Source organism: Euleptes europaea, chromosome 15 (assembly GCF_029931775.1).
Source record: "Euleptes europaea isolate rEulEur1 chromosome 15, rEulEur1.hap1, whole genome shotgun sequence".
Classification (NCBI taxonomy): Eukaryota; Metazoa; Chordata; class Lepidosauria; order Squamata; family Sphaerodactylidae; genus Euleptes; species Euleptes europaea.
This window is the reverse complement of record NC_079326.1, coordinates 39,108,531-39,130,743: the sequence shown is the minus strand read 5'-3', so window position 1 is coordinate 39,130,743 and position 22,213 is coordinate 39,108,531. Positions and strand designations below refer to the sequence as shown.

General features: G+C 46.4%; 1 protein-coding gene across 1 annotated transcript in view; it reads left to right on the top strand.

Moving 5' to 3' along the window:
• Window positions 1-22,213, top strand: part of SLC25A12 (solute carrier family 25 member 12) — a 70,971-nt gene that overhangs the window by 44,253 nt on the left and 4,505 nt on the right. The window contains exons 12-15 of the mRNA XM_056861115.1: window positions 1,269-1,321; window positions 1,575-1,655; window positions 18,699-18,839; window positions 20,307-20,445. Of these exons, the coding sequence (XP_056717093.1) occupies window positions 1,269-1,321; window positions 1,575-1,655; window positions 18,699-18,839; window positions 20,307-20,445 (414 nt within the window). The remainder of the gene's footprint in view (window positions 1-1,268; window positions 1,322-1,574; window positions 1,656-18,698; window positions 18,840-20,306; window positions 20,446-22,213) is intronic.

The following is a 22,213-nucleotide window of genomic DNA, read 5'->3' as shown; positions in this document are numbered from 1 at the left end:
CAGTGGATCAGAGGCTCGGGCTGGGTGAGCAGCGCCTCTTTTTGTTGTTGTCAGCCACCCTTTGTATTTTAATCACTACCTTTCCCCGGCATAATAAGTCTGTTAAGCCTCCGACAAAAAAAGACTGTGCTGAAAGAAACTAATCGATGGCATACATTAGCTGCTGATTCGTGTGTGTGTGTGTGTGTGTGTGTTGATGCACGCTTGGTTTGGGTTTCATAAGAGGGCAGAACTGAGTATGGAATGCCAATCCGATTCCTTCCTTGCTTTTAGGAATGACTGGAAATGGTATGCCGTCCTTTCTTTTCAGCGAGTGGCAGTGGCTCCGTCGCATAAGAACTTGGGTCTCCTTCTGGCAGTCAGCTAATAGACTGGTTGACAGATTAACTTCATCGCCATTAAAACCTCTGGGCTGCCTGGGGGCGGGGGGGAGAGACACTACATGGGGAATGAATCAGCACTTTATAACAGTTCTGTAAGCTTTTGTGGAAGTTAGGGAAGGAACAGGTGACCCCCCCCCTTGCACATAATGTGTCATGGTTGGAAGGAGCGGGGTCAAAAGTGGCAGTGTCTTGTGTCGAAAAAGCTGAGCAAGATAAGGCTGCCCTCTACTGATGTGTCTGCTGAAATCAGTCTGCTGCTAGAAAGGTATCTATAAATTACTGTATGGCTAGAAGAGAGCTTGTAGGTTATCAGTTCCAGGCTGCTGCTAGAAGCAGGCGTCTTATCCAGAGCAGAGGTCTAAAACACCCCTGGGTATACAGTTGGAAATGACGGACAGGTTGTCCTCTGGCCAGTCCTCTTGCCTGGAGGATTTATGCCTTTTGCCTAATATAGGCCAACTGATCAACATTCATCTGCTTGCAGAGGCGCTTTACGCTGTTGGTTTGTATGGCTTTCAAAGATAAAAACATGAGCAGCCTCGGGCTTTCAGTGATACTGGAGAGGAAGGGTCGGTGTCTCACGTTTCCTGTCTCTTGGCTCCTCCAAAACACCTGACATGGAGAACTTCTGCATCTTCTGCTCTCCTTCAAAGTGAAATGGCCAAGCTGGGGTGGGGTGGGGGACATGCACATCTTACTGCAGAGGGTATGAGGAAATTCCACTTCTGAAAGTGCACCAAAACAGAAGGTGTCAGGCTCTTGTTCTGCTTGTTCCTGCTGCTGTTGAAGATCACTGTATTTAAAGACCAAACTACAGTTTGTACTGATTTTCTTTTCGTACCAATGGTGATAAATCTGTTCTCTTGTTGTTCTTGTTTTGCACAGGCTTACTTCCACAGCTTATTGGTGTTGCTCCCGAAAAAGCTATTAAGCTCACAGTGAGTATACCATTTATTTTAAAAAAAATTGAAATAACTCGTCACCTTTCATTGCTTTCTTTCTTCTTTTTTTTTTGTAAATTTTACATTAGCGAAATGCGTTAAGTGTTTCTCAGGTGATCTGCATACTTTAAAAACGGCCGAGCTCTGGTTTTCGTTTTGTTTTCAGATGTTCTAAATAACGTCGCTAAAATAGTGTGCGAGGGGAAAAACGGGAAGTGCCAGGAGGGTGTTAATTATGTTTTTATATCAGGTTAACGACTTTGTCAGAGATAAATTCACGCAGAGAGATGGTTCCATTCAACTGTTCGCGGAGGTCCTGGCCGGAGGCTGTGTAAGTACTGCCCTTGTGGAAACCAAAGTGCACTTGGTGCATGTCTGTACCGGCACGACAGACCGAATGTAGCAATTTATAGCTGTGTCGTGCGAAGGTCTGCCACAATTTCGAGACGAGGGTGTCAGTCATCCTTTCCTGTTTACACACTGGGGTTTTTGTTTGTTTGTTTGTTTTTTTGCAGTTGGCTGCTACTCAGATGTGGCGACAGCAAAGCAGATCATACCTTTGCCGTACCAATGTCTGTCGTTAGAAATGCCAACTGTTTCTAAAGAACAGTTCTGATTATAAATACTGGCTGGCCAGTGCCTGGGGGGAAAATAACCTGAAAAGGTTGCCAAAGACCCCTTGTGTATGCTATTTTTTTTTTTAAGGAGCGTGAGGTTTGTTTGTTTTTAAAGGCAATGAGTCTTGTTTGTGGGCTTCCTAGAGGCACCTGGTTGGCCACTGTGTGAACAGGCTGCTGGACTTGATGGACCTTCTTGGTCTGATCCAGCATAGCCTTTCTTATGTTCTTAAAAATAATCTCCTGCCTAACAAACCAAGTTAAATTTGCTCTCGCAGAATTTAACTGCTTCCAGTCTTTGTCAAGATGATGATATTAATTTTGTAGCAATGCTGCATCCAAAGGCTGCCTGCCCTGACAGAGGCTAAAGTTATGTATTCAGCTCTCCCAATTGGACCCATAGGGCAGTGATGCTCAGTGGCTCAGCAGCCATGCTCGGCTCTTTGCCATGCCACCTGTGGCTCTTCTGAGCCCTGTTGCCCAAAATGGCTCCTGCCTCTTGTTCCAGCAAGGTGAGCAAGGCCATTGCCCGGTAGGGTTCAGGGTTGACAGGTAGCTGCTGCTTTGAAACAGTTGCCGCTGCAGGGACTCTGGAAAACGAGCAAGCTACGACCCTCCCCGGGCTGCGGGCCTCGTACCAAGAAGTAAAGTTGAGAGCCTGGCCTGTCAAAACAACCGCTTGCTCTTCTCTGCTTCCAGGAGGAGGGCAAGCAGGCCACAGAGAGGACAGAGTACAACCAGGGCCGGTGCTACCATTAGGCGAACTAGGCGGTCTCCTAGGGCGCAGACCTCAGAGGGGTGCAGAACTGGCCTGAGGGGCACAGTTTTAAACAGATTCATTTCTTGAAAAAAAATGTAACTGGCAATTTATATATATATATTATTTTAAGAGAAGTACCACAACAGCGCTATGGAATATAATTAATTATAATGTCTCATAAAAAGTTTTCTGCTTTTATTTTTCTACAAGACATCTGTTTTTGAAAATTGGTTAGCAAGGGGGGAGCACAAGTAGTTAGCCTTGCCTAGGGCGCAAAAATGACTGGCACCGGCCCTGAGTACAACCAACACCACCACTGTATCGGCCACCCAGGAAAAAGAGCAAAAGGGCCACAGTGGGGTGGGGGTGGTTTCCTCCCCTTCCTCCATGGCCAGCTTGTGGTCCTACAAGAGCCTTGGCATTCTCACGCTCTCATCTGAGCTGCTGTGCCTCATGCTGAGGAGAGAGCGAGAAAACCGAGAGGAAAGCCCTTCCCCTCACTCTGGATGCTCAAGGGCTGGCTGAGGTTCACCAGTGGTGGGGAAAGGCAGCTCTGCAGCCTCGGAGGTACTCTGGCAATTAAAAAGGTTATACTTATATATATATTGAATGGCTCTATCTTATCTTATTCTTTGCCTATGTGGTTGGGTGGTGCATGGGGCACAGAAGAGTCAGGCGGCTCTTTTGTTTGATGGTATTTGTGAATGCGCCCTGATCTGCAGGGCCCGGCTAGCCCGACCTCACCAGATATCTGAGGCTAAGCAGGGTAGGTCCTGGTTTGTATTAGGATGGGAGACCACCAAGGAAGTCCAAGGTTGCTACCCAGAGGCAGGCAATGGCAAACCACCTCTGAACGACTTCTGTTCATCTCTTGCCTTGAAAACACTACAGGGCTGCCCTAAGTTGGGGGTGACATGACAACACTTTTTCACCACCACCAGTTGTGAATGTGGCTCTCTGGAAGCTGCAGAGTGAATGCCACTGCTCTGGGGAAAAGAATACAGCAAGTGGTAAAAGCGGCTCAGATGTGGCTTTTTCCAGTGCGGAACCAGCAGCGGAGGAAAGTAGTGAAGTTCCCCACTTTCCCACGGTATTCTCCTCCTTGACCAAATAGTCCTGGAGGCTGCATTTGCTGAAGGAAGATGTTTAAAATGGACACAGGGGTGGTGGGAGAATTTGAGGCTCCAGTAAATAGCCTTGCCGCATCCAGATCCCGGGAGGGTTTCTTTACCTTTAGGACTTGGATCGAAAAAGCTATTGGATAGGGGCCTAGAGACCAAGCCCTGTGAAGAAAGGCTAAGGGAGCTGGGAATGTTTAGTCTGGAGAAGAGGAGGTTGAGGGAGGGACATGATTGCTCCCTTTAAGTATTTGAAGGGCTGTCAGTTAGAGGAGGGCAGGGAACTGTTCCTGTTGGCAACAGAAGATAGGACTCGCAATAATGGGTTTAAATTGAGGGCGGAAAGGTACCGGCTGGAAGTTTTTTACAGTAAGAGTTGTTTGACAATGGAATCAGTTACCTAGAGATGAGGTGAGCTCCCCCTCACTGGCAGTCTTTAAGCAGAGGCTGGAGAAGCACTTGTCAGGGATGCTTTAGGCCAGGCTTGTCCAAACTGTGGTCCCCGGGCCGTATGCGGCCCAGGACAGCTATGAATGCGGCTCAACACAAAATCGTAAACGTACTTAAAACATTATGAATCAGCTTTCGTTGATGTTAGTGTATTTTATGTGCGGCCCAAGACAATTCTTCTTCTTCCAATGTGGCCCAGGGAAGCCAACAGATTGGACCCCTGCTCTAGGCTGATCCTGCATTGAGCAGGGGGTTGGACTAGATGGCCTTTATGCCCCTTCCAGTTCTATGATTCTACATTTTCTCACATCACGGCAGCCAAGTGATGGGCCTAATGATGCGTGGCAGCACGGTCCCTCCGAACCCCCTCTTAAAGGGTTAGGAGCCCACCGGGGGCCTGGGCCCAGGAGCCCTCCTCCCTTTCAGTCGAGAAAGGGCAGGACTCCAATTTCTTTAGCCTCGTCACGAAACCTGGGGCCAGAAGGCCGTTGACCTCTGCGGTTTGTGCAAATCGAGGGGCAGCTCCGGAGCGATGCCACTTTCAGTTTTGTCTGATGAAGAGTGGCAGGGCTGTAGAAGCCGGAGCCTGCTCCTGTCAGAGCGAGGATTTACATCTGGGAAGACAGTTAAAGTTGGGTATTGAACAAGTAAGCAAGTTCTGTCCACATCTCAAAGAAAGCCTAATCTTGTTCTTCAAGGTCCATTAGAAACATAAGAAACCCTTCAACTCTGGAAATCAATGCAACGTAAAGATTTGACACATCTGGTCACCTTTTTTCCTCCCTGTTAAAAGACGCTGGGATTTGTTGTGGCTTTATGGGGAAGTCTGTGCAGCCTGTAACAGTATAATTCTTTATGAAAATGTATGCACATTTCAATTAGACTGGGGACCCTTTAAAAAAAAGAAAGAAATTGCTTGAGGATGTTTTCAGGTATGCATTCATTAGGATATTCCCCCCCTGCTGTGACTTGTGTTCAGGCAGGAATGTTTGTAATTTCTGTTTGGTAATGAAATCTAAATAATCAATGTTGCAATATCATTTTGTACCAAAATATATTCCATGTGCTGCAAAGCCAGAGTTAAATACCGTCTCCTTTTTTCCCCTCAAAGAATTTTTAGGCCCACATGTCGTCATTGCCACACTGAGAATTTTTGGGTTACAGATTGAGGAGTCTAAGCCTTTCCTGATGCAGGATCCTGCTTTTTTTTCTTCTTCCTGAGCACACAGGACTGAAGGAACATGGAGGCCGCAAACTGCCTTCCTCAATAACTGGGTCAGACCGTCCCCAGCCAATTTGCTCATTGACGTCACAGCCAGGAAGGATCCCACGCCCAGGCTGACGAGGCCTCCCTTGTTTTGAGTTACCTGTTACCCGTTCTAAGCTACTTGCTTTATTCACAATCGTAGCAGGAAGAAGAAGAAGAGTTGGTTTTTATATGCCGACTTTCTCGACCACTTAAGGGAGAATCATACCGGCTTACAATTGCCTTCCCCTCCCCACAACAGACACCCTGTGAGGTAGGTGGGGCTGAGAGAGCTGTGACTAGCCCAAGGTCACCCAGCTGGCTTCATGTGGCGGAGTGGGGAATCAAACCCAGTTCTCCAGATCAGAGTCCCCGCTCCAAACCACCACTCTTAACCACTACACCGTGCTGGCTTCATAGGTTTTTTTAAAAAAATGGTTTTCTTTTATAGCTTTTCAACACAGGCACCTAAAAGTTGAATGAGTTTAATGTATAATTGTGCAAGAAAAATCCCAAAAGTAGCCATTGTGTGTTTTTTTTTAAAAAAAGCTAGGGCCAACCTAGTTTTTTAACTAGGGCCTAAATATGATCAATATGAGTACCCAGCTCGCTGGGGGTAAAGGGAAAATGACTGGGGAAGGCACTGGCAAACCACTTCGTAAACAAAGTCTGCCTAGTAAACCTTGGGATGTGACGTCGCCCCATGGGTCAGGAATGACCCGGTTCTTGCACAGGGGACCTTTACCTTTAAATATGATCAAATGCTACGGAAGCTTTTGAGTCTCCAGAACTCTTCCATCAGGCAGCGTTGTTCAGCACAACTCCCTCCCCGCTGCCCAAATTTCAGGTCATTATGGAGTAGCCCCCTTAGTCTGCAGTTGGTTGAATTTTACATTGGGATACAGAATATGTTGCGGAGTTGAATTGGCTGTCGTGATGCTAGCAGGAGAATAGGCTTTAAGATCCATCAGAAGGTACTTGGATGCAAAAGTAAAAAAAAAACCTAAAAACTAGCCAGTGTGTTTCCTAGTTCTGGGAAGACATCTGCAAAATATCCTGTGTACTTCCCAGTCTGCAGACGGGGAACTCTTTGATCACATCCCTGAAATATTTTTCCTTTCCTTTCCTCGCTGTCCCTTTGTTTGTGTTTTGAACATCCAGCCTGATGAAGAATTCTGGGGAACATGGATGATAACTGGGGTGTTGTGGTTCCTTTTGTTTTGTTTTTTTGGTTGCCCCCCCAATAAAAAGAGGTTATGCTGCTGTCACGTTTGGAAGTTTTTTCAGTGGACCAGTAGGGCTGCGTGCAATCTTTTGTGCAAGAGAGTTGTTATAAAGAATGAATCCTATGCCGTGGAAGTATAAATACAGGTATGATGAAAGTCATTTCTTTCCTTTTTTTTAAAGACTTTTTCTTGCAGTCACTTGTGTGTTAAGGGAAAAGTTTTGGTCCAGGACGTATCTGTTCCAAGCGAGAGGAAGCAGAACAGGGGCTGGCAGTGGGTGCCCCTCTGCCCCCCCCTCAATCGGTGGCCTCTGCCTCACGGGTGGAATTGGAAAGGGCAAGAGGTTTCCTGTTGCGGGGTCACTGGTGCATTTCCTCCAGCCTCTGGCATGTCAAGAGGTGTTTGCTGTGGGATCTCCGACCGCATCTCTTCTCTTATAACCTTTGCTGTCGGCTTGAGTTTTTTTAATACATGTTCCTCGTGGAGACTTTATTTTACATGACGTTAAGGTTAAACAGGAGCCCAAGTAGTTCGTACTCCCGAGCTTGTATGAATAACCTCCATTCAGAATCAAATTTGTCATGTGTTGCTGTAAAGGTGTCCGTCATAATTTAGGGACGTGTTTTGCCATTCACAACAAATAGCTGAGCTTTTTTTGTTGTTGTTGTTAAAAAAATTGGTGCATTGTTGCACGGGCTTTTTGAGTGGGACTGTTGTGTATTTATATGGCAACCGCTGCTGTTGCTCCCCCCCCCCAAAAAAACTAATGTGTTTGAGCATTGTTCCCCTCTTTGACAACAACTAAAATCTCCTCTCTCCTTTTCCTCCCCCCTTAAATATATTTCCATCTCTAATATTGTGCTGCTACTGCTGCAGTTTCTACAGTGTGGGCATTCATGGGGTGCCACTGTTGTGTTAGTATGCTGTGGAAGAAGAAGAGTTGGTTTTTATATGCCGACTTTCTCTACCTTTTAAGGAGAATCAAACCAGCTTACAATCTCCTTCCCTTTCTCTCTCCACAACAGACACCTTGTGAGGTAGGCAGGGCTGAGAGAGTTCAGAGAGAACTGTGACTAGTCCACAGTCACCCAGCTGGCTTCATGTCTAGGAGTGGGGAAACAAATCTGGTTCTCCAGATTAGAGCAGGTAGGGCGAAGGATCAAAAATGGCTGTGAACCAAAGGTGGTTCATTGATCTAACTCAGTTCAGAAATCCCAAATCGAGGCTGTTGCTGACGGTAGTCCCAATCTGAATTAGGTCCCCATGTGCCTGGGAATTGTGTTCTAGTGGAAAATTCATGGGGTATGTCTGGTAGTGTTTCATAGATTACCACAAAGCTTTTGACTGTGTGGATCACGAAAAGCTAGGGCTGGTTTTAAAGGAAATGAGTGTGCCACTACATCTGATCATTCTGATACGCAACCTGTACTCTGGACAAGAGGCCACAGTTAGAACAGAATATGGAGAAACGGAATGGTTTCCAATTGGCTAAGGTGTGAGACAAGGATGTATTTTATCTCCCTATCTTTTCAATCTTTATGCAGAACATATAATTAGGAAAGCTGGATTAGATTTAGATGAAGGTGTAGTGAACATTGCAGGGAGGAACATTAACAATTTGAGATATGCCGATGATACTACATTACTGGCAGAAAATAGCGAAGACTTAAAATGACTACTGCTGAAAGTTAAAAGAGAAAGTGCCAAAGCAGGACTACAGCTGAACATCAAGAAGACAAAAGTAATGACTACAGGAGACTTACACAACTTTAAGATTGACGATGAGGAAATTGAAATTGTTGAAGACTTTCTATTCCTTGGCTCCATCATCAACCAAAAGGGAGACTGCCGCCAAGAAATCAGAAGGAGATTGAGACTGGGAAGGGCAGCCATGAAAGAACTAGAAATTATTCTTAAGTGTAAGGATGTGTCATTAGCCACCAAGATCAAATTAATTCATGCAATTGAATTCCCTATTACAGTGGTCGGCAAACCGCAGCTCCCTAGCCACATGCGGCTCTTTGGCCCCTTGAATGCGGCTCTCCCCGGGGCCCGGGCGGCCGCAGTTCCTGGCCCAGCCCAACCGCTGGCAGGATCCCGCCAGCTGGCCAGGAAGCCGGCTCCCCGCCTCCCCACCCCCTCCCCTGTCCGTCAGCTCAGCGGCTCCTCCGCATCCCCATGCCCAGCCAGGCAGAGGCGCCGCGCTCCCGCCGTGCTCCAGCGCGCCCCAGGCGGGAGGAGCCAGCAGGCGAGTGGCAGGTGGCACCCCCTCCCCCGTCCTCCCCTCCTTTCTCTCTCTCTCTCTCTCCCTCTCTCTCCCCGGCGGGGAGGGATCAGAGGCTGCTGGGAGAGGAGGCGGCCAGCCGCCCAGGCTGCTGCTGCAAGGGGGGGGAGAGGCAGGCTCCGCCTCGCCCAGCCGGCCCGGGAAGGAGGGGAGGGCGGCGGCAGTGGGGCGCGGGGGAATCCCTCCCAGAGGCTGACTCTGTTGGCTGGGGGTGGGGGTCAGGCACGATGGACTTTGATGGACCAAGGGTCTGATTCAGTATAAGGCAGCTTCATGTGAGTGCAGTTGGGGGGGGGGTCCCCGAATCTCTCCTCTCATTGGACCTTTCAAGACGACCGCCTGTCAGTGCCCAGCGCCAGGAGGGCGGGCGGAGAGGAGCTCCCTTCCTGGGGAGGGCGACGACGGGGGCCTCTGAGGGTTGGGCAGCCAGCCTCGGTTGCCGTTTTATTGGGGGGGGGGCTTGGGAACCGGGAGGAGGGGAAGTCTGCACTTGCACCGTTTGGGAGGGGCTGTGAGTCAGTGGTGGAGCATCTGCTTGGCATGCAGAAGGTCCCAGGTTCAATCCCCGGCATCTCCAGTTAAAGGGACAAGCAAGTAGGACGGTGGCTCTCAAAAGAAATCTCAATCGTTGTACTGTTGATATTGGCTCTGTTGACTAATGAGTTTGCCGACCACTGCCCTATTACTATGTATGGGTGTGAAAGCTGGACATTGAAGAAAGCTGATAGGAAGAAAGTAGATTCTTTTGAAATGTGTTGGAGGAGAGTGTTACGGATACCATGGATGGCCAAAAAAACAAATCAGTGGGTTATAGATCAAATCAAGCCTGAACTGACCCTAAAAGCTAAAATGACTAAACTGAGGCTAGCGTATTTTGGTCACATTATGAGAAGACAAGAGTCACTGGAGAAGACAATCATGATAGGAAAAGTTGAGGGCAGCAGGAAAAGAGGAAGACCCAACAAGAGATGGATGGACTCAATAAAGGAAGCCACAGCCCTCAATTTGCAAGACCTGAGCAAGGCTGTCAAAGACAGGACATTTTGGAGGACACTGATTCATAGGGTCGCCATGAGTCGGAAGCGACTTGACGGCACTTAACACACATACACATATCTGGTAGAAGTCCTTGTGCTGGACCTGGATATTGACATGAGTGTGTAATTAGTGTAGTTAGGCCCTTGTGACACAAACTGCGTTTACGTTTATTTATCATCCTGAAACAATTGAAAAATGTTCCCTCAGCCAGAGCTACATTTTCCTACTATTCTGTTCCTTTTAAAGAGCTTGCTGTTGTTTGAGTACAAAACATACAAAAACATTTCAACCACTTCTCGACAAAGAAATAGGGAAAGTTAATTGGACCAAAATTGGCTTCTCTTTAGAAAATAAATATATGTTTATGAATTGGTCTACTTGATTTTGCGTACTGGGTTATTTTTGCCAGCCCTGCAGGAATTCTAATTTCTAAATGATTAAAAATAAAACCTAAACAAAGCCAGGCGATCAAAGCAAAATTTCCCTGTATACGTAAGCACAAAAGTCATCTTGTCTTGAAGAACTGAATTTCTCTTCCTCTTAAGGATTTTGTGTGCACGCCTGCTAGTTTTCTACAGCAGTAATTGGAACAACGTAATGGCAGGGTCTATGCACGTCTAATCAATTTTGTTTTCTAATAGGATGGGAAGAAAAATCATTGACTACTGTTTTGCTAAAACCTGCGCTGACGAAAGGTTATTTGGCTCTAACCAAACCCCCAACAACCATCCACCCCCCCCATCCTGTATTTGGCAGAGTAGTAAGAGTTTCGCAGAGGGGACTTCGGGTTGGATCCAAAAACGTCAGCTGCTGATCGAAGGCACAGAGGTGTGTGAGGTCTCTGCTGATTCCCCCCTCCCACATTGTCCCACCCCCACTGTTTGTGAGAGTCCCCTGTCCCTGTAGAGGCTGCTGTTCAGGGCACTCAGTGTGCTGCTGCTTGCCTAGGAGACTATTCCACCAAGGGCTTAAGTTCTTCCACCTGTTCAGCCCTTCCTCTTGGTGGCTCATGCTTGATTAGGAACTGCTGCTTCTACTGCTACTGAGAGCCATCGTGGTGTAGTGGTTAAGAGCGGTGGACTCTAATCTGGAGAACCGGGTTTGATTCTCAACTCCTCCACATGAGCAACGGACTGTAATCTGGTGAACCAGGTTGGTTTCCCCCACTTCTACACATGAAGCCAACTGGTTGACCTTGGGCAAGTCACAGTTCTCGTTGAACTCTCTCAGCCCCACCTATCTCTCATGGTGTCTGTTTTGGGGAGGGGAAGGGAAGACAATTGTAACCCAGTTTGATTCTTCCTAAAAGGTAGAGAAAATCAGCATATAAAAACCAACCTTCTTCTTATGAATATATTACTGCGAGACCAGGAAAAATATATGTTTCTGGTGGTCTTTAAGATGTTGGTGAGGGTCTGATTTGTTATGCTTATGGGAAGCTGAATTGCAAATAAGTAATGGATACATTTTTTGTTGTAATATGTTTGATTCCCCAATCCTCCACAGGAGCGGCGGACACTAATCTGGTGAACTGGGTTTGTTTCCCCACTCCTCCAGCTGGGTGACCTTGGGCTAGTCACAGCTCTTAGGCATTCTAGAGATACTAAATTACTATTGGCCAGATGTGAGCCTGCTCCTGTACACAAGGATGCTTCCAGGAGTTTTGTTTTTTAAAACCCTAAACAATCCTGCTCCCAGCCTGGTTCTGGCTAGAGCAGATCTTTAGTGAGTAACTGGCAGGGACAACTCTGATCGGCTGACCTGGGACATGGGTTCATTTCCACCCCATCCAAACAGGAGATCCTGGTGCTCTGTTCAGGAAAGGCCTGCACAGAGATCCTGGAGAGCCAGCGTGGTGTAGTGGTTAAGAGTGGTGGTTTGGAGCAGTGGACTATTATCTGGAGAACTGGTTTGATTTCCCACTCCTCCACTTGAGTGGCGGAGGGTAATCTGGTGAACTGGATTTGTTTCCCCACTCCTACACATGAAGCCAGCAGGGTGACCTTGGGCTAGTCATACTCTCTCAGCCCCACCTACCTCACAGGGTGTCCATTGTGGGGAAGGGAAGGTGATTAGAAGCTGGTTTGATTCTCCCTTAAGTGGTAAAGAAAGTCGACATATAAAAACCAACTCTTCTTCTTCTACTTGGTGTCATATGCTCTGCTCCATGCCAGTGGTGACTGCTCCACCATGGGCTAAGTTCTTCCAGCTGCTGAGCCCCACCTTTTGACTGCTCAGGCCTGAAATGGAGCTGCTTCCTGTCTCTATCTGTTGTGCTGCTTGCCAAGGGAGACCGTTCCACCAGGGGACTCTGTTCCACCAAGGGCTAAGTTCTTCCATCTTCTCCACCCTACTGTCTGGCTGCTGCTTCTGTTTTATTAGTATATTATGATTTTTTGGGGGGGGGGGGTAAACTGCTTTGAGTCCTGTTTTACAGGAGAAAAGCAGAAGAAAAGTACTTAAATAAATAACATGTGTCACTGCTGGAGGCAGGATCATCCCAGCAAAGGGGAGCTGCTAATAGTACTGTGGATCCAGCCCATAGTTTATTAGGCTACGACTTTGTCTTGTTACGCAGGATCAATGTTCCATGGGCTGCGTCTGCCTCACACATTTTTATCCAGCCTGTCCTCCAAGGAGCTGAAGGCGGCATCCGTGGTTCTCCCTTCCCCTACTGTATCCTCATAGCAACCCTGTGAGATGGACCAGCCGCCTACTCTCAGCCTAATCTGAGGTCACCTTCAAGCTTCCGTGGCAGAATGGAGATCTGAACCTGGGTCTCGCAGATCTCAGTCCAACACTCTAACCAGGTTCCAACGCTGGTTCCGACCTACCATTCTTTTAAGAGTTTTGCAGTTGTTCCCCGGCTGTAGATTTTTTCACATTGCTGTTGCTTCTCTGATAGTCAAACCTGCACCAATTGAATGTTCCTTTTCCATGAAGTGTGGCTCAGTAGAAGAAACTTTGCTTGGCCTGCAGAAGGCCCCAGGTTCAATCCTCAGCATCTCTAGTTAAAAGGACCAGGTAATAGGTGATGTGAAAGACCTCCTCCTGAGACCCTGGAGAGCTGCTGCCAGTCTGAGTAGGCAATACTGACCTTGATGGACCAAGAGTCTGATTCAGTATAAGGCAGCGTCATGCGAGAGCCAGCATGGTGTAGTGGTTAAGAGCACTGGACTCTAATCAGGAGAGCTGGGTTTGATTCCCCCCTCCTACACATGAAGTTGGCTGGGTGGCCTTGGGCTAGTCACAGTTCTCTCAGAACTGTCTTAGCCCCACCTACCTCACAAGGGGTCTGTTGTGGGGAGAGGAAGGGAAGGAGATTGTAAATCCTCTTTGAGACTCCTTAAAGGTAGAGAAAAGTGGGTATAAACCACTCTTCTCCTTCTTCGCCTTCTTTTTATGCCCAGAACAAATCCCAATTTCTGGAGTAAGAGGCAAGCAGAACCTTGCCTTCCTCGAAGGCATGGGAATAAGTTGCACCCCACAGCTTCATCTTTAAAAATTCCCATCTAACAGGAGGGCTTCCTCTTCGTAACGGTATTGTATTATAAGGGAATGGGGTAGTGTGGATCTCAGCTAGGCTTGCTGCTAGCAATAAAAATCTCCTTTTCTCATGGTCTGCAAAGGCTCCAAGAGGGCTTCTTGGCACCTGGGATCAGCCTTTAATAGCCCTGACAATCATCGTCCTTCACCAAGAGAGCAAGACAAGAGTATCTGACATTCAGGTTGTTGTAATTATGCTGCCGAGTTAACATTCTGGCTTTGCGCAGGCAGCTCATGTCTTCGGACTGTCGAGGGCCTTTGTGTCAAAGTAAAGATGCATCTCTGATGCATTGAGGAACAAGAAGTCTGCGTGCAGAAGGGTTTGATGCTTGCGGAGCTCTCAAGGGTGAGGACGATGTTGATTCACACTATCATTTAAGCCGCGTCTTGCGAGATCACATTGTGGAACAGGTCTTGCAGAAAGCGATACAACCAGAGTGTGTTTGTCTGGAGTATTTCTACTGTGTGTATAAAAGCACTCCGTTCAACCTTATAGCTTTCTCCAACACATTCTGGCAGCAGTTTGGGGGGCCCTAGCTCAGTGGATTTTCAATTACGTGTATCAAAATTTGTGATGTTCTTGAAGTTGTTCTCCTTCCTCCCTTTCCCTATTGCTAATTTACAGTTTCTGACACCCAGATACTTTTGTAAGTCCTTTATTAGGAAGTATCAGATATGAATTCTCACAGTATGTAATAAAAATAAACACAGGAGTACCCTATACAATTGTTGTAGGCTGTTGAGTGCATGGTTTGCTCCTGGGTTCACCTCCATCATTTTCCTTTCTGTGAAGCCGCCCTTTAGATCTATTAAAAATCTTTGCCTACCATCTCCTTTACGCACTGGTTATTCCATCAACCCACTGGCCCTTCCAAATAGACCGTAACCATTTCATTCTTCTTTTTGGTTCTTTTCTGAGCTACGTCGGGCCTGGATCCATAGGTTGCAGCCCTGATCTCAGCAATATTTCTTTCTTTGCAAACGCCCGGATGTTCTTCCACCGTTAGTTGAAGGTAGGGTTGCCAGGTGGTGGCTGGAGGTGGCGGCTGGAGATCTCCCGCTATTACAACTGATCTCCAAGTGACAGAAGAAGAGGAGGAGGTGGAGGAGTTGGTTTTTATATGCCGACTTTCTCTACTACTTAAGGGAGACTCAAACCAGCTTACAATCACCTTCCCTTCCCCACAACAGACACCCTGTGAGGTAGGTGGGGCTGAGAGAGTGTGACTAGCCCAAGGTCACCCAGCTGGCTTCATGTGGAGGAGTGGGGAAACAAATCCAATCCACCAGATTAGCATCTGCCGCTCATGTGGAGGAGTGGGGAATCAAACCCTGTTCTCCAGATCAGAGTCCATTGCTCTTAACCACTACACCATGCTGGTTTCAAGATCAGTTCCCCTAGAGAAAATGGCTTCTTTTGCCATTGGACTCTATGGCATTGAAGTTCCTCCCCTCTCCAAACCCCACCCTCTTCAGGCTCCGCCCCAAACTTTCCAGGTATTTCCCAACCTGGACCTGGCAACCCTAGTTGAAGGATTCCAGCATCTTCAACATTTAGGGACTATGGCTGAGTTGATTTGTGCTTTTGGAGATGGAAGGAAGGGCAGGGCCCTCGATGGGATGACATTTGCTTTGCTCCACTCCACGTCTGCTCCACAGTTAATCCTCCATATCACCAGCTGAGAGATTTGTGGTAGCAAATATGAGGAAAGACTGGCAATCTTGTCAAGGCCATTTTGGTAGTTCTGACCTAGACTGTTGAGATGACTTGACAGGCACAGAAGCTACAAGAACAAAGGAAGTTTAAAAGGATAAAGACTTGGGGCCAGTCTTCAAAAACAGTAGACCACCTGCTGATAAAGCAGAACCTGCACTGTGCAAAACTACAGTTTGGGAGGGTTCCATGCTTCAGTGTTCCCTACGGCGGATGTTTGTTGTTTGCGGGGGACAGAGGGGGAGCTTCTCAATGTAGAAAACCAGGTTGTCATGAAGATAGCTAAGCTAGGATACTTTTTTGCTGCCCTTTAGTTTAAAAAATGAGCAGAATATTGGTCATGGAGTCTCCCCCCCCCCTTTCCAGGATAATGTGATCTGCCATTTCTGCAGACCAGCCATGAAATTCTGGGGGTCATGTGGAAAGGTGAGTGTTCTCGTCTGCTTTATCTCTATCCCATTGAGACTAATTAGAGTGGAAAAACTCAGGTGGGAAAAACAAAGTGTTTTTTAAAACGATATTTTAAATTTAATTTTTTCGAAAACAAACAAATATACAATACAAACTTAACAAAATCAACATAACAAAGCACAATAGAAACATAAAATCTAAACTAGAGAAGCAATCAATCTTTGGGTAAAACATATAATTTTGTTTTGATGTTGCCTTTGTTATACTATTCTTGCTTTATATCATTAAATATGCTGCTTTTTGCTTATTCATTCTCTAAAATGATAATACTCTATAAGTTCATAGTGAAACTGGCCTACTAAATTCTCCTCTGAAAGGCTTTGAACTGCTTCAGAAAAGTGCTAACGAAGTCTAGCTGTATTTTTTTTTTTTTTTTTTGGTACATCTTTGTAAATGGGTTCAATTTTGGCTGGAGCGGGCAAGCGCTTCTAAGTCGTCGGCAAAAGTCAAAAACGATTTGTTCTGCGATGACCCCTGCACTTTGCCAGAAGTGAAGGGTGGTACCCGTAGCGCACCAAGGAAAAGTCTAAACATGTCACTTCCCGGTACGTTTACATGCTTCTGGAGCTGAACTGTCATGTTAAATCTCTCTGTAAAAATTTGAAACGCAGCTTTTTTTTTCTTTTTTCTTTTGGTTGAATGTCTTAGGTTAAAATGCACAACTTGGAGCGAGAAGCTTATGTAGCCGGATCCTATGTGGAGTGGCGCTTCTGCTCCACTAATGAAATATAAAACAGCCTGACAGCTGTTAAATTTGTGTCATGCCCAGGCTGGAAAAATGGGTAATGTCAGTCTGTTTGTTTCTGTCTCTGCCTCCCCCCCCTTTACTGTAACAGATGTGGTAATGGAGGTTGCGTCCATTATTCACTTTTAAACAATGAAATTCCAGATAAAATGGTAAAAAAGCTCTTGCATGCAAGCCTAAGAGCCCTGTCAATTATTTAAAGTAACTAAAACTAATTTTTATTCAGCTCACCTTTTCGCCACCCCAGCAGAAGCGTTAAAACGCTGACAAACGCCAGCACAACACCTTGATCGCTTTCTCCTTCTTCCGACAGCCATTCAGATAAAGGAAGCAAGGTTACACATTTTAAGGGATTGTTTTTTGATATAAATGGCTGTGCCTTAAACTGTGGTGTGCAGCAAGGAGGATGGGAAGGTACCACTGTGGTGTGTCCTACTAACATTTGGCCACTGACCCAGATTTTTCTTTTTTTCTTTTTTTGCATTAAGGTGAAAAAGTGCTTGGGATCTTGGCACCTGCAGGATTGGATTTTTAGAGAGTCTGATACTGGGCTGGGCTGGAACTAGTCATTTTTAATACCCAGGGTGAGCTGCCTGATCTGCATTCTGTTTTCCCATATGTCAGCAGTGGGATGTGCTAAGAATTGTGGATTGTTAAGAGAATTATTATTAAACTTCCAAGTTCTCACTGTCCAAATGGCTTCTGCTCATAGACTCATAGAATCATAGAGTTGGAAGGGACCACCAGGGTCATCTAGTCCAACCCCCCTGCACAATGCAGGAAATTCACAACTACTTCCCCCCACAGCCCCAGTGACCCCTACTCCATGCCCAGAAGATGGCCAAGATGCCTTCCCTAACATCATCTGCCTAAGTTAATAGAATCAGCATTGCTGACAGATGGCCATCTAGCCTCTGCTTAAAAACCTCCAGGGAAGGAGAGCTTACCACCTCCCGAGGAAGCCTGTTCCACTGAGGAACCGCTCTGTTAAAAAACTCTTCCTAATGTTTAGCCAGAAACACTTTTGATTTAATTTCAACCCGTTGGTTCTTCTGCTCAGAAGCTGTTATGCAAAAGGAAAAACAAATAAAACACCTTTCTGGCTTCTGCTGTGTAGTCATGAACAACTGGCCAACCAGATGTCTAATTTTAACGTACTTCAGGTCAAGGGCCTATGAGAAGCTGTAGTGAGTGCCGGGCATGCTGCCTGTACTAAGCCTCTAGGTAAGCTGATACCCGAAGTTTCATCTGCCATCTTGAAAATATGCTTAAGTATTCCATAAGGAAAAGTAAAATGCCTAATATTTTGAAAGTTATTAAAATAATGTCAAAGTGTATAGTGGTGTTTGACACTGATTTTTACACCCTGTAATGGTTGTACCCAGTGTAACTGCTACGTCACCCTACCCTGGTTACAATGTTGGCTTCGGGGCCAGTGAAAATTAGTTTCTGCACTGAAACACCTCATAGGTGATGGACCCACGGGTGATGGACCCAGCTACCCATGGAGACTCCAAAATAAATCTCTCCCAGATGTCTGTGTGTGTGCAAAATGCCGTCAAATTGCAGCTGACACCCAGTAGGGTTTTCAAGGCAAGAGACTTAACGGAGGGGGTTTGCCATTGCCTTTCCTCAATAGTAACCCTGGTATTCCTTGGTGGTCTCCCATCCAGATACTAACCAGGGCTGACCCTGCTTAGCTTCTGAGATGTGACAAGATCAGGCTAGCCCGAGCCATCCAGGGCAGGGCCCCCTCGGTGTCCTTGTGTGTGTGTGTAAAGTGCCTTTAAGTTGCAGCCGACTTATGGCGACCCCTTTTGGGGGTTTTCATGGCAAGAGACTAACAGAGGTGGTTTGCCAGTGCCTTCCTCTGCACAGCAACCCTGGCATTCCTTGGTGGTCTCCCGTCCAAATACTAACCAGGGCTGTCCTTACCCTCCTGATATTTGTTGAATTATCATAGTTCTGCTTTATCCAGCACAGCAAACTGTTTGCAATCTGTAGCCTCTGTCATCGTCAGCATTTTGCCTGGTAGTGAATATGAATATAAGTTCATTGGGATTTTTTAAAAAACCCACACAAGCCTAGTCTATGGGCTGGTGGTGATATGCTCGAGGGAAATGCCTTGATTTTTTTCCCTCCCTGAATGGTCTTCGTAGGCTGGAGCTTCACAGGTCATCTTCACAAATCCCCTGGAGATTGTCAAGATTCGGTTGCAAGTAGCAGGAGAAATCACAACAGGGCCCAGGGTGAGAGCCCTCACTGTCCTGAAGGACTTGGGAATCTTCGGTCTGTATAAGGTATGTTTCTGCGTCGGGCCCGCACACCCCTGTCAATCTGTTTTGTGGTACATTTAGGAAGGGAGGCTGTTGAAACCAAAAAAAAAAAAAATTCATATTTTATTTTTTTGCTGGGGTTGGGGAGAAATCTGTTCAATTTTGAAAACAATCTCTTCCTGCCGAGTAACTGTACAAGTCGAAGATGGAGAAACACCCACATTTCCAGTGCTGGCAGCGGGATGCGTAAAATCGCTCCCTCGCCTTCTTCCCTCAGGCTTTATAACAAGCTGCAGGGATTCCAGTGCTGCTGGTTCGTTTCATTTGCGGGGAGTTGGGGGGAGAGTCCCCCCCCCCTTTCGTTCGCTTTCCTCTTACATTTGTTTAGGAGGCCAAACCTGTCCTGTGTTTTATTCTGTGCCTCTCGCTATCTCTATTGTTTACGATCACAGTGGGCTGCTCTCTTTCTCTCAATAATTTGATGACCGGGAAACAGTAGTAGGGTTTAGTAGGACTCGGATCTTTAAATAGTTAAGCGATGGAGTTTGTCAATAATGAAATCAGGTGTTGTTGTTTTTTTTTTTAAAAAAAACCCAACCGACCACACCTGTATTGTTCTGTATTTTAATAGAATGCCAGTCCACAGAGCCTTTCCTTGCATGAACACGCACGCGTCTGTCATTAAGTGATTAGATTTCTGAAAACTAGGAAGAGTGTTTCTTCCCACACCCTTTACCAGTGCAAGGGGCTCATAGGTATATTCAACGCATACAGGCAGCATATTGGTTCGGGACCCTGGGACAACAGCTGGAGTGGTGGTTTCATCTGAATTCAGTTGGTTCAGAATCCTGCTGCTGTGCACAAAATGAGAAAAATCTTGTGGCATCTTGAAGATTAACACTAAGTTTTATAAGGGTTCAGCTCACTTTGGCAGATGCGTGAAATGAATTCTTGGTCAGCAGAGAGAGAGAAAAGGGAGGAAGAATTGTGAACGGTGGGTTAAAAGGCCTGGTCTGAGATATTATTGTGCCAGACTCTAAACTCATAACAGCTGTAATTTTAATTGTGTTTTTAGACACATATGCCACTCACTACACACGCAATGCCATTGAATTAACCATAGGAAGGGAGTATCAGGTCTCTTCGAAGGAGGAGTGCAGAAATTAAGGGAAAGTGCCCTGGTATCTTTTCTCAAGACTAAGGAATGAGGAAGGCTACTAGCCAAGATCAAAAGGTATGGCGTTGAGTAGCCCACAACACTACATAATCTTGGATGGTAGCTGCTGTTTCCTCTCTCTCTCTTATCTTGGTCCAGCCAAGCACTGTACATGGTGGTATTGGGATGGTTCCAACAGCCACTCCAGCCAAGAGCCCCAGAACATGCGTCAAGGATGTGCGTCCCTGTGTCTCTGCTCAACAGCCTTGTGTGAAGAGCCACCTAGCATTTCTCCTGTGTAGGTGACATTCCTTGCCTTGTGTGTTCTTTTGCAGGGTGCCAAAGCATGTTTCCTCCGAGACATTCCCTTTTCTGCAATCTATTTCCCTGTTTATGCTCACTGCAAACTGATGCTTGCGGATGAAAATGGCCACGTGGGAGGGCTTAATCTCCTTACAGCTGGTGCTATTGCAGGTAACTTTTAAAAACATAATAATTTGCAAAAGACATCTTCCCCCTCTTCCCCCTCATCTTTTCTTGGCAGTAGTTAATATTCATCAGACTCATATATAGGAAGCTTAATATACTATTGTATCTAACTTAATCTAAATTTGATCACTTTTTTCCATGGTGGGAAGTAGTGTAATTTTGATGAGAGCTAATTACATTTGCATAATGTGGATAAACAGCTTAATGCAGCTCAGCAACTTGTAGTCAAATTTGGCTCCTGGTCTCCATAGGGAGGGTGCGGCTCTTTCAAAGCCCTCCGACTTGGAGGTGGCTTTACATGTCAAGGAAACCCACTGAGGAAGGAAAATATCTAGTCTGTGAGTTTCTTCCTAACTGAAGGAGGGGAAAAAAGGGCAATCTTGGAGAGTAAGGATTGAAAGAAGATTTTAGGAGATTAAGATGCAAGATATTCAAGTTGGAGAGCTTAATTTATTTTGGTGGTCACTTGTACCTGCTTAAAAAAACACAAATGTTTCTTTATAAACAGAAATAAAATTCAAGGCATTATTGTTCCATGCATATGGGTCCTGCCAGCTTTTCTGCATCATTTCACTCAATTCCTTCCCTGTTACATCCCCCATCCCACCAGGGTTTTGTCTATGCTGATCCCATGATTCCTAGCACAGCCTTTTGGTGGTCCAAGGGGACCCCTCCCCTTCATTCTTCACCAATGGAAAAACTGGTTGGATCCAATCCCAGGCGTGCAGAAGACAAGTTGTTTAGAGCCGGGTCAGTTTGAAAGGACACGTAGTGGTATGCAAGCTTTTGAGTTCCCCAGAACTGGTGCTGAAAAGAAAAGGAGTTGGTTTTTATATGCCGACTTTCTCTACCACTTAGGAAGAATCAAACTGGTTTACAATCTCCTTCCCTTCCTCTCCCCACAACAGACACTTTGTGATGTAGGTGATTCTGAGAGAGTTTGGAGAGAAGTGTGACTAGCCCAAGGTCACCCAGCTGGTTTCATATGTAGGAGGGGGGAAACCAACCCAGTTCACCAGATTAGCGTCCACCAGGGAATCAAACCCAGTTCTCCAGATTAAAATTCACCGCTCCAAACCACCGCTCTTAACCACTACAGCACACTGGCTCCCCACTACACCATGCTGGAAAAAGCAGGTTTTGAGCAGATGTTTTTCAGGTCATGATGTAAGGCTTCCCCTAGCCTGCAGCTACCTGAAGACCTGAATCTTCTTTGCCTGTCAGAAAATCCACCATATGGTGGCATGAGAAGGCCTAACATCATAACTTGAAAAAATCTGCTTCCCCCTCGCTTTTATAATTTTGCGACATCCAACCTGAAGAAGAGGTCTGCTGACCTCTAAAGCTTGCTCACTAGGCTATGTCATTGGGTGGGTCCTAATAAAGGTATTCCATGGATGGTGGGTTTGGCTTTCACTCCATCCTCTCCTCTGCTGGCTCTCAGCCAAGACAGTTGCCACTCAGCCACATGCAATTCAAAGCATCCCAGCCACTGTTGTTAAATAAGGCTCTCCCCTGCCTCGTCGGTAGTTAGCTGGGGGTCCACCCTTTCCATGTCCGTGGTGTGCGGGATGCCTGCGGCTCTTTGCTGCAAGGTAAGAATCATGCTGTTAAGGTCACGAGGGTTGTTGTTCAGAGAGCAACACTGACCCGGAGCCACGTGTTTACATCCTGGGTTGCCGAAGATGTATGTGCGACAGCTGGGCCAGAGAGAGAATGAAAACTCGCCCCAATGTTTTTGCTGCATGTCCTT